General features: G+C 43.4%; 1 protein-coding gene across 7 annotated transcripts in view; it reads left to right on the forward strand.

Annotated features, from left to right (window-relative positions):
* The window catches only part of msra (methionine sulfoxide reductase A), a 103,125-nt gene that overhangs the window by 69,280 nt on the left and 16,599 nt on the right, over window positions 1-17,246 (forward strand). Inside the window, exon 7 of one of the 7 annotated variants that reach the window (XM_036975437.1) lies at window positions 1,011-1,581. Coding sequence (XP_036831332.1) covers window positions 1,011-1,073 — 63 coding nt within the window. The 3' untranslated portion in view covers window positions 1,074-1,581. 7 annotated transcript variants of the gene reach the window in all.

The raw sequence follows: 17,246 nt of genomic DNA on the forward strand, positions 1-17,246 counted from the left end.
CCACCTCTTCATCTGCAGAACAGAGCAGAGCAGACAGTTTTTCTTTTTTTAAAAACCCATTTTCTCCGTAATTTCGTGGTATCCAATTGGTAGTTACAGTCTTGAGAGGCGAAGGTCGAGAGCCGTGCGTCCCCCGAAACACAACCCAACCAAGTGACACAATGCCCATTTAACCCGGAAGCTAGCCGCACCGATGTGTCAGAGGAAACACCGTAAACCTGGCGACCGTGTCAGTGTGCAATGCGCCCGGCCCGCCACAGGAGTCGCTAGTGCGCGATGGGACAAGGACATCCCTGCCGGCCAAGCCCTCCCATAACCCGGACGATGCTGGGCCAATTGTGCGCCGTCCCATGGGTCTCCCGGTCGCGGCAGGCTGTGACAGAGCCTGGACTCGAATCTAGAATCTCTAGTGGCACAGCTAGCACTGCGATGCAGTGCCTTAGACCACTGCGCCACTCGGGAGGCACAGAGCAGACACAGTTGAGTTGAAACATGGACGTGACTGAAATAAGCTTGGAACTAAACACTACATCTGGTTTCTGGTTAGTTATGAAAGGTATGAACGTTAAGTAGTTCAATTTTCAACGCTTTATATGTTTCTTCAATAGAATGTTTAGTTTAGAATAGAATAGAATAGAATGTTTAGTTTAGAATAGAATAGAATGTTTAGTTTAGAATAGAATAGAATAGAATGTTTAGTTTAGAATAGAATAGAATAGAATGTTTAGAATAGAATGTTTAGTTTAGAATAGAATGTTTAGAATAGAATGTTTAGTTTAGAATAGAATAGAATAGAATGTTTAGAATAGAATGTTTAGTTTAGAATAGAATAGAATAGAATGTTTAGAATAGAATGTTTAGTTTAGAATAGAATAGAATAGAATGTTTAGAATAGAATGTTTAGTTTAGAATAGAATAGAATGTTTAGAATAGAATGTTTAGTTGCTGCCAACACACACATTTTCTCTCAGTTTGTCTACCCCATCACTCCATTCCCTCCTTTTCTACAGTACCTGACTATTCATCAGGCTAACAGAGCCCCATGCTGCTTCCCAGGGTGTAGAGCTGGCTAGCTGTTGTCAGGCCGGAGTTGAGTTGTCTGGGAAAGCCGGTGCAATAGGGAGCACACTCCCAGGGAAGAGGAGGACGTGGAGGAGGAAGTGGAGGTGGAGGAGGAAGTGCAGCATATGGGATGGATTTGTTCCTTTATGGAGCTGAGATCCTGCAGCCCCTCCTCTCCTAATGGCAGCCTAATAACACAGCCGATCAGGGGACACCCTCTCCTCCCTCTCTCCCCCTTCCCCCATGTCCCTCCATCCCATTGCCCGTTCCTCTACCCCTCCCATAGAGGCCCAGTCTCTCACCCAAATGAGCCCCATTTACACATGCAGCCAGGTTCCACTGCCCAGCAGCCACTGCAGGAGAGGCCTTCTATTGGCTGCTGTCAGTGTCTCCTTTACCACACAACTGCTACCACTACCTGGTGTATTATACTATTGTTACTATTCATAGTAAGTTGAGGCCCCGACTGTGTTCCTAAAAAAAGACTATCTATCTATCTATCTATCTATCTATCTATCTATCTATCTATCTATCTATATCTATCTATCTATTCAATTCAAGGGCCTTTATTGGCATGGGAAACATGTGTTAACATTGCCAAAGCAAGTGAGGTAGATAATATATAAAAGTGAAATAATCAATAAAAATTAACAGTAAACATTTAACATACAGAAGTTTCAAAACAATAAAGACATTAGAAATGTTATATATTATATATATATATATATATATATATATATATACAGTGTTGTAACAATGTACAAATGGTTAAAGTACACAAGGGGAAATAAATAAGCATAAATATGGGTTGTATTTACAATGGTGTTTGTTCTTCACTGATGGCACACTGTGGAATTTCACCCAGTAAGATATGGGAGTTTATCAAAATTGAATTTGTTTTTGAATTCTTTGCGGATCTGTGTAATCTGAGAGAAATATGTCTCTCTAATATGGTCATACATTGGGCAGGAGGTTAGGAAGTGCAGCTCAGTTTCCACCTCATTTTGTGGGCAGTGTGCACATAGCCTGTCTTCTATTGAGAGCCATTTTTCCCCCATGGCGGCCTTTCTCAATAGCAAGGCTATGCTCACTGAGTCTGTACATAGTCAAAGCTTTCCTCAAGTTTGGGTCAGTCACAGTGGTCAGGTATTCTGCCACTGTGTACTCTCTGTTTAGGGCCAAATAGCATTCTAGTTTGCTCTGTTTTTTTGTTAATTCTTTCCAATGTGTCAAGTAATTATCTTTTTGTTTTCTCATGATTTGGTTGAGTCTACTTGTGCTGCTGTCCTGGGGCTCTGTGGGGTCTGTTTGTGTTTGTGAACAGAGCCCCAGGACCAGCTTGCTTAGGGGAGGGACTCTTCTCTAGGTTCATCTCTCTGTAGGTGATGGCTTTGTTATGGAAGGTTTGGGAATCACTTCCTTTTAGGTGGTTGTAGAATTTAACGGCTCTTTTCTGGATTTTGATAATTAGTGGGTATCGGCCTAATTCTGCTCTGCATGCATTATTTGGTGTTCTACGTTGTACACTGAGGATATTTTTGCAGAATTCTGCATGCAGAGTCTCAATTTGGTGTTTGTCCCATTTTGTGAAGTCTTGTCCCATTTTGTTTGTCCCATTTTGTGAGCGGACCCCAGACCTCACAACCATAAAGGGCAATGGACTCAATGACCGATTAAAGTATTTTTAGCCAGGTCCTAATTGGTATGTTGAATTTTATGTTCCTTTTGATGGCATAGAATGCCCTTCTTGTCTTGTCTCTCAGATCATTCACAGCTTTGTGGAAGTTACCTGTGGCGCTGATTAGGCCAAGGAATGTATAGTTTTTTGTGTGCTCTAGGGCAATGGTGTCTAGATGGAATTTATATTTGTGGTCCTGGCGACTGGATCTTTTTTGGAACACCATTATTTTGGTCTTACTGAGATTTACTGTCAGGGCCCAGGTCTGGCAGAATCTGTGCAGAATATCTAGGTGCTGCTGTAGGCCCTCCTTGGTTGGTGACAGAAGCACCAGATCATCAGCAAACAGTAGACATTTGACTTCAGATTCTAGTAGGGTGAGGCCGGGTGCTGCGGACTTTTCTAGTGCCCCGCCAATTCGTTGATATATATGTTGAAGAGGGTGGGGCTTAAGCTGCATCCCTGTCTCACCCCACGGCCCTGTGGGATGAAATGTGTGTGTTTTTTGCCAATTTTAACCGCACACTTGTTGTTTGTGTACATGGATTTTATAATGTCGTATGTTTTACCCCCAACACCACTTTCCATCAATTTGTATACCAGACCCTCATGCCAAATTGAGTCGAAGGCTTTTTTTAAATCAACAAAGCATGAGAAGTCTTTGCCTTTGTTTTGGTTTGTTTGGTTGTCAATTGGGGTGTGCAGGGTGAATATATGGTCTGTTGTACGGTAATTTGGTAAAAAGCCAATTTGACATTTGCTCAGTACCTTGTTTTAATGGAGGAAATGTACGAGTCTGCTGTTAATGATAATGCAGAGGATTTCCCCAAGGTTACTGTTGACGCATATCCCACGGTAGTTATTGGGGTCAAATTTGTCTCCACTTTTGTGGATTGGGGTGATCAGTCCTTGGTTCCAAATATTGGGGAAGACACCAGAGCCAAGGATGATGTTAGAGTTTTACTATAGTCCTCCCGGGTGGCGCTGCATCGCAGTGCTAGCTGTGCCATCAGAGACTCTGGGTTCGCGCCCAGGCTCTGTTGCAGCCGGCCGTGACCGGGAAGTTCGTGGGGCAACGCACGGCCTAGCGTCGTCCGGGTTAGGGAGGGTTTGGCCGGTAGGGATATCCTTGTCTCATTGCGCACTTGCGACTCCTGTGGCGGGCCGGGTGCAGTGCACACTAACTAGGTCGCCAGGTGCACGGTGTTTCCTCCGACACCTTGGTGCGGCTGGCTTCTGGGTTGGATGCGTGCTGTGTTAAGAAGCAGTGCGGCTTGGTTGGGTTGTGTTTCGGAGGACGCATGGCTTTCGATCTTTGTCTCTCCTGAGCCCGTACGGGAGTTGTAGCGATGAGACAAGATAGTAACTACAATCAATTGAATACCACGAAATTGGGGAGAAAAGGGGGTCAAAAATGTTTTTAACGTGTAGCCAATTGGAATTTGTTGTCTGTATATTTGCATTCTTCATCAAACCATTTGTCATTGTTGTTCATTTTCTTCGGTTTTCTATTTGAGATTTTTAGATTTGATAGGGAAGCTGAGAGGTCAAATATACTGTTAAGATTTTCTACTGCCAAGTTTACACCTTCACTATTACAGTGGAACGTTTTACCCAGGAAATTGTTTAAAAGGGATTGAATTTGTTGTTGCCTAATTGTTTTTTGGTAGGTTTCCAAACTGCATTCCTTCCATCTATAGCATTTCTTAATGTTACTCAGTTCCTTTGGCTTTGATGCCTCATGATTGAGTATTGCTCTGTTCAAGTAGACTGTGATTTTGCTGTGATCTGATAAGGGTGTCAGTGGGCTGACTGTGAACACTCTGAGACACTCTGGGTTGAGGACAGTGATAAAGTAGTCTACAGTGCTACTGCCAAGAGATGAGCTATAGGTGTACCTACCATAGGAGTCCCCTCGAAGCCTACCATTGACTATGTACATACCCAGCGTGCGACAGAGCTGCAGGAGTTGTGATCCGTTTTTGTTGGTTATGTTGTCATAGTTGTGCCTAGGGGGCATATGGGGGAGGGAATGCTGTCACCTGCAGGCAGGTGTTTGTCCCCCTGTGTGCTGAGGGTGTCAGGTTCTTGTCCGGTTCTGGCATTTAGGTCGCTACATACTAGTACATGTCCCTGGGCCTGGAAATGATTGATTTCCCCCTCCAGGATGGAGAAGCTGTCTTCATTAAAGTATGGGGATTCTAGTGGAGGGATATACTGTAAGTAGCACACAGGAGGACATTTTTCTCTGTTAAGATAATGTCCTTTTGAATTTCTAGCCAAATGTAAAATGTTCCTGTTTTGATTAATTAAAATAGTGAGTTAGGTCTGCTTTATACCAAATTATCTATCTATCTATCTATCTATCTATCTATCTATCTATCTATCTATCTATCTATCTATCTATCTATCTATCTATCTATCTATCTATCTATATATCTATCTATCTATCTATCTATCTATCTATCTATCTATCTATCTATCTACTGTCTGATTGTCTGTCTGTCTGTCTGTCTGTCTGTCTGTCTGTCTGTCTGTCTGTCGGTCTGTCGGTCTGTCTGTCGGTCCTGAAGAACAGGAAGATTTGGAGGTGTTCCAGACATATAAAAAGGGAAATCATCATTTTATTTCCCCTTTTAACAGAACATTATCACCTGCTACATGTTATATTGCATTGTTAGCTTCTCTGCTGTTTGCTGAAAACAGTGGCGGTGTTTTGAAACACACATTTACTGGGTTCGTGTGTTTTCTCCAACTGTGAAGTTTGACATTTGCGTCGATTGGTTGTGGAGTGGGGTCTAATTTATTCTCCGGTTCATGTCTCATCTACCATGACAATCATATCATCTGTGAGCGGAGCTCGTCTCGTTGTGTCTCGTCTCGGCTGAAAGGAGGCCATTTGCCACTAATGTCCCCCCAGTCACGTGTCTGAGACAATGCAACCTGTTTATTTTACTCTAGCGTTTGCTATTGTTGGCTGTGTTTCTGGGCACAAAGCGACAGCCTCCACTTACACAATGACTACTCTGACAAAGTGTGCTGCATACACACACACTCACATACACACACAGACTAGACTCACAGACAATACAAACGCGCTCACACACTCCCTCTGCTGGCCTTGCTGCCTCTTTGTCCTCTTCCCATCCTGTCTTCCTCCTCCATTGTCTGCTCTCTCTTTCTCTCTCCCTCCTCCTCCATCCTCCTCCCCCCTGCTGAGACTTCTGCTCCGCACTGCAAACCCAGCAGCAGGGCCCTGTTGCCATGGAAACAGAGGAGGGCCCCCACCCCTCCTAGCCCAGTCCCATCCCTCAAGCCCTCTGATTGGCCCAGCCAGACCAAATTAAGCGGGGTTTGGCTGGGGTCGTAGGTCATCTGTAGAGAGGCGCCTCGGCTGTATTTTAATCAGCTGTTGACCCCCGACGTAATGAAATGGATGTCAGGGAAGGGGTTAATAAAGCACGCTCTGACTGGCGACTGGGTCCTTAATGGGGGGAGTCAGGGGAGGGACGGAGAGAGATAGAGAGAGGGGGAAATGGAGGGAGGGGGAGAGGAGAGGGTTCAAGTGGAAGCGGGTTAAGGGAGCGAGGGCACAGTGGTTGGACAGGCGCGAGGCCAATGGGAAGCGAAAGGGCAATATGGCGGCGGTTGGTTGCTCTTTGTTTCCTGGGGTACAGGGAGGTGGAGGGAGACGGGGAGGGAGCGGTGGTGGTGGTTCTTTCTCCCTCTCTCGCTCCACTTTGGGGTGGTGGTGGTTCTTTCTCCCTCTCTCGCTCCACTTTAGGGTGGTGTTGGTTCTTTCTCCCTCTCTCGCTCCACTTTGGGGTGGTGGTGGTTCTTTCTCCCTCTCTCGCTCCCCTTTGGGGTGGTGGTTGTGGTGATGGTGGTGGTTCTTTCTCCCTCTCTCGCTCCCCTTTGGGGTGGTGGTTGTGGTGATGGTGGTGGTTCTTTCTCCCTCTCTCGCCCCACTTTGGGGTGGTGGTGGTTCTTTCTCCCTCTCTCGCTCCCCTTTGGGGTGGTGGTTGTGGTGATGGTGGTGGTTCTTTCTCCCTCTCTCGCTCCACTTTGGGGTGGTGGTGGTTCTTTCTCCCTCTCTCGCCCCACTTTGGGGTGGTGGTGGTTCTTTCTCCCTCTCTCGCTCCACTTTGGGGTGGTGGTTGTGGTGATGGTGGTGGTTATTTCTCCCTCTCTCGCTCCCCTTTGGGGTGGTGGTTGTGGTGATGGTGGTGGTTCTTTCTCCCTCTCTCGCCCCACTTTGGGGTGGTGGTGGTTCTTTCTCCCTCTCTCGCTCCCCTTTGGGGTGGTGGTTGTGGTGATGGTGGTGGTTCTTTCTCCCTCTCTCGCTCCACTTTGGGGTGGTGGTGGTTCTTTCTCCTTCTCTCGCTCCACTTTGGGGATTTAGGGTTATTAATATTTATTGCGTCGGAGCGTTGCCGTCTGAGGTGCCGCATCATCCCACGCAGCGAGAGGGCCAGGCTGCACGGAGAGGAGGGGGGGGGGGGGGGGTGGAGAGGGGGATCCAGAGTGAGAGAGGGAGGAATTTGCACATGGACACTAGGGCACTTCATTCAGTGGGGTCTCCCTCTCCACTGACCTTCCCCTGCTAGGACCAGTCACTAAAGGACCACTAGGAAGTAGCCCAACAGAAGTGACCCATACCCCCGCAACAGATGGATGGCTGTCAATAACAAGTCAACTGCCGTTGCCATCTCAGTTTGTTTCAGTAAATGATGGTGTAGGAAGTCAAAGACAAGCTGGACAAAGTTCTAGGCAAGGGGTTGTGGGGTTACTATCTGTTTGGAATCAGTTGGCCTGGGCTGAAGCCATATGCTGAGCTACTGTAACAGTGTCCTGTGTATGGGCTACATGAGATGAGCCACAGTACTGTATTGCTACACATTTTTTATTTAAAAAAATCTCTGCGAGGGAAAGTGAACATTTCAGATGTAATATGCATGTTTTTGATCTCCAGGGGGAATTGTGTCCCATTCCCCATTCACCATTCCCCATTCACCATTCACCATTCCCCATTCCCCATTCACCATTCACCATTCACCATTCCCCATTCACCATTCACCATTCACCATTCCCCATTCACCATTCATCATTCCCCATTCACCATTCACCATTCCCCATTCACCATTCACCATTCCCCATTCACCATTCCCCATTCACCATTCCCTATTCACCATTCCCCATTCACCATTCCCCATTCACCATTCACCATTCCCCATTCCCCATTCCCCATTCACCATTCACCATTCCCTATTCACCATTCCCCATTCACCATTCCCCATTCCCCATTCACAGCATGGCACCTGACTGACACACAGACAGCAGATCCTCTCTCTCCGTCTCCCTTCTCCTCATCTCAGAGACATTTAAACTTGACTTCATCCTCCTCTCAAGAGTCAAGATAGAAACTGGTATGACATGTTCCCATCTATTAGTGTGTCAATTACAGACCAACAATAGACAGCTTTCTACCTCAGATGCTGTAAACCATGTGTTCTGCTGCTTACCTCCCTTCTCTGCTGAGACGACCGACCAGCCAGGAGGCAAACGCCGGAGATTGACTCTCCACCAATTAAGCCGACTGTCAGTGTGGGTGAGAAATCAGCCTGTCTGTAATTAGCTAGCTAACTTCCCCCGGTCTGCCTACCTACTGAGATCTGTTCTCATGAGCTGGTGTATAGCAGTAGGCAGGCAGACCAGGGGAAGCTAGCTAGCTAATTACAGACAGGCTGATTTCTCACCCACACTGACAGTCGGCTTAATTGGTGGAGAGTCAATCTCCGGCGTTTGTCTCCTGGTCTTCTCCTTCTCCATCAAATTGTTAGGATGACTCTACTCTCGCATCATTTAGAGGCCTGCTATTTGCCAGGATCCATGTTATCAGTATCCGTATTATCAATGTCCAGTGTCTCTTGTGTTAGGCTATGAGATTGTTATGGCTAGATATTGATGTGTACATAGTGATATAGATATGCTGTTCAGTAGTTGATATGGTGTAGGAGCAACTGTGTGCATGCATGTGTTTGCTGTGCACAATAAGCCTTTCAACAGGGTTACTATTGAGGTTAGTGCAGATCCACAGACAGACTCGTGTCAAGGTGATATGACAGGCCTGACAGCAGACCTGATTCAGGGAGAAACCGTGGCAGCCAGCAGTGTCCTCGACTTAAGGTGACAGCATGGTGTCACCGCAGTTTTAGTGGCGAGGGCCAGACAGTGTCACTGTGTCATACACAGAGCCATCAGGTCATGGTGGGGTTGATTTAATGCTTTCTGTGGACAGCAGTCAAGATGTAAGGCCCTACTGAATCACAGTAAGGACAGGATGAGCGAGAGAGAGGAGGGAGTTAGTGGACTGTTAGAGAGAGAGGAGACAGTTAGTGGACTGTGAGAGAGAGAGGAGACAGTTAGTGGACTGTTAGAGAGAGAGGAGACAGTTAGTGGACTGTTAGAGAGAGAGGAGACAGTTAGTGGACTGTTAGAGAGAGAGAGGAGACAGTTAGTGGACTGTTGGAGAGAGAGGTGACAGTGGACTGTTAGAGAGAGAGGAGACAGTTAGTGGACTGTTAGAGAGAGAGATGAGACAGTTAGTGGACTGTTAGAGAGAGAGATGAGACAGTTAGTGGACTGTTAAAGAGAGAGGAGACAGTTAGTGGACTGTTAGAGAGAGAGAGGAGACAGTTAGTGGACTGTTAGAGAGAGAGGAGACAGTTAGGGGACTGTTAGAGAGAGAGATGAGACAGTTAGTGGACTGTTAGAGAGAGAGGTGACAGTGGACTGTTAGAGAGAGAGGAGACAGTTAGTGGACTGTTAGAGAGAGAGGTGACAGTGGACTGTTAGAGAGAGAGAGGAGACAGTTAGTGGACTGTTAGAGAGAGAGGAGACAGTTAGTGGACTGTTAGAGAGAGGGGAGACAGTTAGTGGACTGTTAGAGGGAGAGGAGGCAGTTAGTGGACTGTTAGAGAGAGAGGAGACAGTTAGTCGACTATTAGAGAGGGAGGAGACTGTTAGTGGACTATTAGAGGGAGAGGAGACAGTTAGTGGACTATTAGAGGGAGAGGAGACAGTTAGTGGACTATTAGAGAGAGAGGATATATAGGGATATGGCAAACTTAGGAGGGTGAGGGGAAAGAGGACTGCTATGAAATATAGAATGATATTATAGGAGGACACTGTGGGGAGATTGCGCAGGGTAAGTAGCATACTTTACTGTGGCACAATGTTACTGGCTGATCTCCTGCTCTGGCAGAGAGAGAGAGAGAGTGTATCTGTGGTGAATGTGAGTCTCCCCCCTGTTGATGGGGGTGGGGGGTGCTCTCCAGCTGTGACAGCCTCTCACCTGCACACCCTGAGAGATCACACCTTCCCCCTCTCCCCCTCTCTTCTCCTCTCCCCCTTTTTCCTCTCCTCTCTCGGTGGAATGAGTGAGTGACTGGAGGCCATGGTCGGGCTAATTATCTGTTCCCCCTCCGTTCGCTAGCTGCTCTCGTTATTTCCTGACCAGCTTGCCGGGCCCCGGCACTCCCCCCTCGACCTCCCCCTTCCTCCCCTGTACCCCTCCATCTGTGGCTATTTTAGATGGAGCAGGGTAGCATGCTGCTCCCGACATCCTAATGCACCACACCAGTTGGTTTAACAAACACCATCTGCCGGCCAAATCTGTCTTCGAATTGCTTTAGTAGCGAACTCAGCTTTCTTCCTCTCCTCTCCTCACCTTTAAACTCCTCTCTCTGTTGCTCACTCCCTCTCTCTCTGTCCTTCAGACATAATGTCTTGGAATGTTAAGAGGACAGAGGTTGAGTAAATAAGGGTGTTGCTGTGGGTGTCAGGGGAAAACGTTGGGTCACACTCTCTCGTATTGGAACCTTGTCTGTCCACCTTGGGAAGATGAATCTGTCGTTTTGATCCTTCCTGTTGACTTACAGACTCTAGATCAGCCTCTTTTCCAATGTGTTCCATCTTTCTCTCAACCTCTGTCCCTCTGTTGTTCATCGAGAGTCTTGAATTGTTGGTTGTATAATAACACAGGTATTTATAATTAAGCAATAAGGCCCGAGGGGATGTGGTATATGGCAAATATACCACGGCTAAGGGCTGTTCTTATGTATGACGCATGGCAGAGAGCCTGGATACAGCCCTTAGCCGTGGTATATTGGCCATATACCACAAACCCCAGAGGTGCCTTATTGCTATTATAAACTGGTTACCAATGTAATTACAGCAGTAAAAATAAATAAATGTTTTGTCATACCCGTGTTATACAGTCTGATATACCACGGCTGTCAGCCAATCAGCTGACAAGGCTCTACCCACAAAGTTTATAATACACAATATCCCATTGGAAACCTGGTTTTCTCAACGGGCATTATGATATATAGCCTCAAAATCCTCTCACGCACGCAGGCGCGCACGCACGCACGCACGCACGCACGCACGCACACACACACACACACACACACACACACACACACACACACACACACACACACACACACACACACACACACATCCATCTCTCCACTTCTATGATGGCGGTGAAGCTGTGATGGTCAGTCCCCATCTCATCATCTCATCAGGGTGTGAACAGTCATGCTACCTCACTGGTGTCACTCACTGTCCGTCCTTATGTCCTCTTACAGTCTGTTCTTCACACTTCCCATCCTTTGCCTTTAGTTTAGTAAAGGAGTGAAGCAGCCCATCTTATTTCCTTCCTCCTGTTCTTTTGCTCTCCACTCACAAGCAGACTTTCCCATTTTCATTTGCTTTCTGATGGTACCCACAGGAGACCTGAACAAATGGTATGTAACAGATTTTTGGCACGCGCGCCCACATTTCCCTAAACATCATTATGGACAGAGGGTCTGCTCTGCCAGGGAGGGAGCCATGCCATCTTCCTCTCCAGTGAAGCCACACTCCGTGCCAGCAGCACAGAGCACACACACATGAACAAAGCCAGGCACGCAGAACACACTCATACGCATACGCATGCGCACACACATACACTACATACGCACACATGCACAAAGACACTACATAGGGACTACATAGACACTGCACAGACACTGCATAGACACTACATAGACACTGCATAGACACTGCATAGACACTACATAGACCCTGCATAGACACTACATAGACACTGCATAGACACTGCATAGACACTGCATAGACACTACATAGACACTGCACAGACACTGCACAGACACTACATAGACACTGCATAGACACTGCATAGACACTACATAGACACTTCATAGACACTGCATGGACACTGCATGCAGAAACATAATGAATAATACACACAGGCATGACATGAGGATATTACCTCTGTTTGAATGACCTGACTGTCTCGTACGAGGAAGATGATTCCATTTTCTCCTTCTCTATCCATCTACTAGATACCATAGACTCTTATCCTGACAGTCAATGTTGAAAGCATTAGAAATGTTTTCAGTGTTTCCCATTTTGAAATGAGGCAATCATTACAGAGCATTGTGAATGTCTCCCATCCCCTTTCTGACAATCACTCAGTCAGGAAGGAACAAGTCCACATAGAATAGATGTGTTTTCTTTCTGCTAATCTGCCTCGTGACAAAGTATTGTCATTCACAGCCATTTGTAACGGGGGGGGGGGGGGGAGCGGATTCAGCCACTGCCTGTTCCATTCTCCATTTAGTATTGGCCCGAAGAGCTGGAGGATTGGGAAGAGTCTGGTTAATTTAATGTCCTGGTATTGACCGTGTATGCTCCGCTGGCTGGCTTGATTGTATTGTTCACGTGGGGAGTGATTGGGGAGCGCTCTGTGTGAGGCACAGCACTGCAGAAAATGACCTCTGAGGCTGGGGCTAAGGGGCTACAGAGAAAGACAAGGCGTTCTCCTTTTCTTTCCCTCTCTCCCTCTTTCTCTCCCTCCCCCTCTACTCATCTATGGTTGGGGTGTGTGCTCCATTGTTCCAGAGGTAGTGCTGTTTCTGGATGGTGCACCTGCTGATCACGCCTTTATTTTAGGCTTCGACGTCCCTTTGTTGTATCAAACTTTGTCTTGGATGCACCGCTATCATTTTCTGTATTTATCTGTGTGTGTGTGGAATTAGGGGCGAGGGTAGAAGGACTGACTAACTACAGTGTCTTCTTTTCACCTCTGCCTGGCCTGTGTGATAACTCTTGATTCCTCAATGGGTGGAGGGCTGCTCTCTTTGTGTTAGCATGAATTATTCCTAGAAATTAATTTCTTCTTTCAATCATTTCTCCTCTCCCTCCTCGTTCATTCTTCATTTTTTTTTCTCCCCTCTTTTCTCTGTGTCCATTTCTGTGCACAAAGGTGTGTGTGTGTGTGTGTGTGTGTGTGTGTGTGTGTGTGTGTGTGTGTGTGTGTGTGTGTGTGTACCGTGACTCTCCTGTCTTCTCCCTCTCTCTAATCCTGCTCTGGCTCTTTCAACATGCCGCGCCGGGTGTGTATTTTTCATTTCATTCTCTTCCCCCACGTTTTCTTCTTTCTCCTGTCTGCCTGAAATGGCTGAATAGAAAGTCATGTCAGGCTGCTTATCGCTGCCTTTCACGTTTCTGCGGTTAACCAGGGCGCGCAGGTATTTGCATTCCAAATGAGCGCTCTGTCTGATATGCAAATTAATTAGTCTGAATTATGCATTTAGCCATGTGGTAACGTAACACAGCACAGGACCGCTGGGACAAACACAGCAGCTAGCATCTGAAGGAGAGAAGATGAGGGACAGTGACGCCATTTTGGGGATTCTGCCACTTGCACTTCCTCTGACCAGGACGGAGGTTGATCCGTATGTGTGTGGGTTTCACACCCTCGGAGATACAGCATAGTTTATAGTCAGAAGAGTAGATAGATACAGTAGATAGTTTATAGTCAATACAGCAGATAGATACAGTAGATAGATACAGTAGATAGTTTATAGTCAATACAGCAGATAGATACAGTAGACAGATACAGTAGATATATACAGTAGATAGATACAGTAGACAGATACAGTAGATAAATACAGTAGACGATACAGTAGATAGTTTATAGTTAATAGAGTAGATAGATACAGTAGATAGATACAGTAGATAGATACAGTAGATAGTTTATAGTTAATAGAGTAGATAGATACAGTAGACAGATACAGTAGATAGATACAGTAGATAGATACAGTAGACAGATACAGTAGATAGATACAGTAGATAGATACAGTAGATAGTTTATAGTCAATACAGCAGATATATACAGTAGATAGATACAGTAGATAGTTTATAGTTAATAGAGTAGATAGATACAGTAGACAGATACAGTAGATAGATACAGTAGATAGATACAGTAGACAGATACAGTAGATAGATACAGTAGATAGTTTATAGTCAATACAGCAGATAGATACAGTAGATAGATACAGTAGATAGTTTATAGTCAATACAGCAGATAGATACAGTAGATAGATACAGTAGACAGATACAGTAGATAAATACAGTAGACAGACAGACAGTAGATAGTTTATAGTTAATAGAGTAGATAGATACAGTAGATAGATACAGTAGATAGATACAGTAGATAGTTTATAGTTAATAGAGTAGATAGATACAGTAGACAGATACAGTAGATAGATACAGTAGATAGATACAGTAGACAGATACAGTAGATAGATACAGTAGATAGATACAGTAGATAGTTTATAGTCAATACAGCAGATAGATACAGTAAACAGATACAGTAGATAGATACAGTAGATAGATACAGTAGACAGATACAGTAGATAGTTTATAGTTAATAGAGTAGATAGATACAGTAGATAGATACAGTAGACAGATACAGTAGACAGACACAGTAGATAGATACAGTAGATAGATACAGTAGGTAGTTTATAGTCAATAGAGTAGATAGATACAGTAGATAGATACAGTAGACAGATACAGTAGATAGTTCATAGTCAATAGAGTAGATAGATACAGTAGATAGATACAGTAGATAGATACAGTAGACAGATACAGTAGATATATACAGTAGATAGTTTATAGTCAATAGAGTAGATAGATACAGTATATAGATACAGTAGATAGATACAGTAGACAGATACAGTAGATAGATACAGTAGATCGTTTATAGTTAATAGAGTAGATAGATACAGTAGACAGATACAGTAGATAGATACAGTAGATAGATACAGTAGACAGATACAGTAGATAGATACAGTAGATAGATACAGTAGATAGATACAGTAGACAGATACAGTAGATATATACAGTAGATAGTTTATAGTCAATAGAGTAGATAGATACAGTAGATAGATACAGTAGATAGATACAGTAGACAGATACAGTAGATAAATACAGTAGTTAGTTTATAGTCAATAGAGTAGATAGATACAGTATATAGATACAGTAGATAGTTTATAGTCAATAGAATAGATAGATACAGTAGATAGATACAGTAGATATATACAATAGATAGTTTATAGTCAATAGAGTGGATAGATACAGTAGATAGATACAGTAGATAGTTTATAGTTAATAGAGTAGATAGATACAGTAGACAGATACAGTAGATAGATACAGTAGATAGATACAGTAGACAGATACAGTAGATAGATACAGTAGATAGATACAGTAGACAGATACAGTAGATAGATACAGTAGATAGATACAGTAGATAGTTTATAGTCAATACAGCAGATAGATACAGTAGACAGATACAGTAGATAGATACAGTAGATAGATACAGTAGACAGATACAGTAGATAGATACAGTAGACAGATACAGTAGATAGTTTATAGTTAATAGAGTAGATAGATACAGTAGATAGATACAGTAGACAGATACAGTAGACAGACACAGTAGATAGATACAGTAGATAGATACAGTAGATAGATACAGTAGGTAGTTTATAGTCAATAGAGTAGATAGATACAGTAGATAGATACAGTAGACAGATACAGTAGATAGTTCATAGTCAATAGAGTAGATAGATACAGTAGATAGATACAGTAGATAGTTTATAGTCAATAGAGTAGATAGATACAGTAGATAGATACAGTAGATAGATACAGTAGACAGATACAGTAGATAAATACAGTAGTTAGTTTATAGTCAATAGAGTAGATAGATACAGTATATAGATACAGTAGATAGTTTATAGTCAATAGAATAGATAGATACAGTAGATAGATACAGTAGATATATACAATAGATAGTTTATAGTCAATAGAGTGGATAGATAAAGTCGATATATACAGTAGATAGATTCAGTAGATAGATACAGTAGATAGTTTATAGTCACTAGAGTAGATGGATACAGTAGATAGATACAGTAGACATATACAGTAGATAGTTTATAGTCAATAGAGTAGATAGATACAGTAGATAGATACAGTAGATATATACAATAGATAGATACAGTAGATCGTTTATAGTCACTAAAGTAGATAGATACAGTAGATAGATACAGTAGACAGATACAGTAGATAGATACAGTAGATAGTTTATAGTCAATAGAGTAGATAGATACAGTAGATAGATACAGTAGATAGATACAGTAGACAGATACAGTAGATAGATACAGTAGATAGTTTATAGTCAATACAGCAGATAGATACAGTAGACAGATACAGTAGATAGATACAGTAGATAGATACAGTAGACAGATACAGTAGATAGATACAGTAGACAGATACAGTAGATAGATACAGTAGATAGATACAGTAGATAAATACAGTAGATAGTTTATAGTCAATAGAGTAGATAGATACAGTAGATAGATACAGTAGATAGTTTATAGTCAATAGAGTAGATAGATACAGTAGATAGATACAGTAGATATATACAATAGATAGTTTATAGTCAATAGAGTGGATAGATACAGTAGATAGATACAGTAGATAGTTTATAGTTAATAGAGTAGATAGATACAGTAGACAGATACAGTAGATAGATACAGTAGATAGATACAGTAGACAGATACAGTAGATAGATACAGTAGATAGATACAGTAGACAGATACAGTAGATAGATACAGTAGATAGATACAGTAGATAGTTTATAGTCAATACAGCAGATAGATACAGTAGACAGATACAGTAGATAGATACAGTAGATAGATACAGTAGACAGATACAGTAGATAGATACAGTAGACAGATACAGTAGATAGTTTATAGTTAATAGAGTAGATAGATACAGTAGATAGATACAGTAGACAGATACAGTAGACAGACACAGTAGATAGATACAGTAGATAGATACAGTAGATAGATACAGTAGGTAGTTTATAGTCAATAGAGTAGATAGATACAGTAGATAGATACAGTAGACAGATACAGTAGATAGTTCATAGTCAATAGAGTAGATAGATACAGTAGATAGATACAGTAGATAGTTTATAGTCAATAGAGTAGATAGATACAGTAGATAGATACAGTAGATAGATACAGTAGACAGATACAGTAGATAAATACAGTAGTTAGTTTATAGTCAATAGAGTAGATAGATACAGTAT

Source organism: Oncorhynchus mykiss, chromosome 4 (genome assembly GCF_013265735.2).
Source record: "Oncorhynchus mykiss isolate Arlee chromosome 4, USDA_OmykA_1.1, whole genome shotgun sequence".
Classification (NCBI taxonomy): domain Eukaryota; kingdom Metazoa; phylum Chordata; class Actinopteri; order Salmoniformes; family Salmonidae; genus Oncorhynchus; species Oncorhynchus mykiss.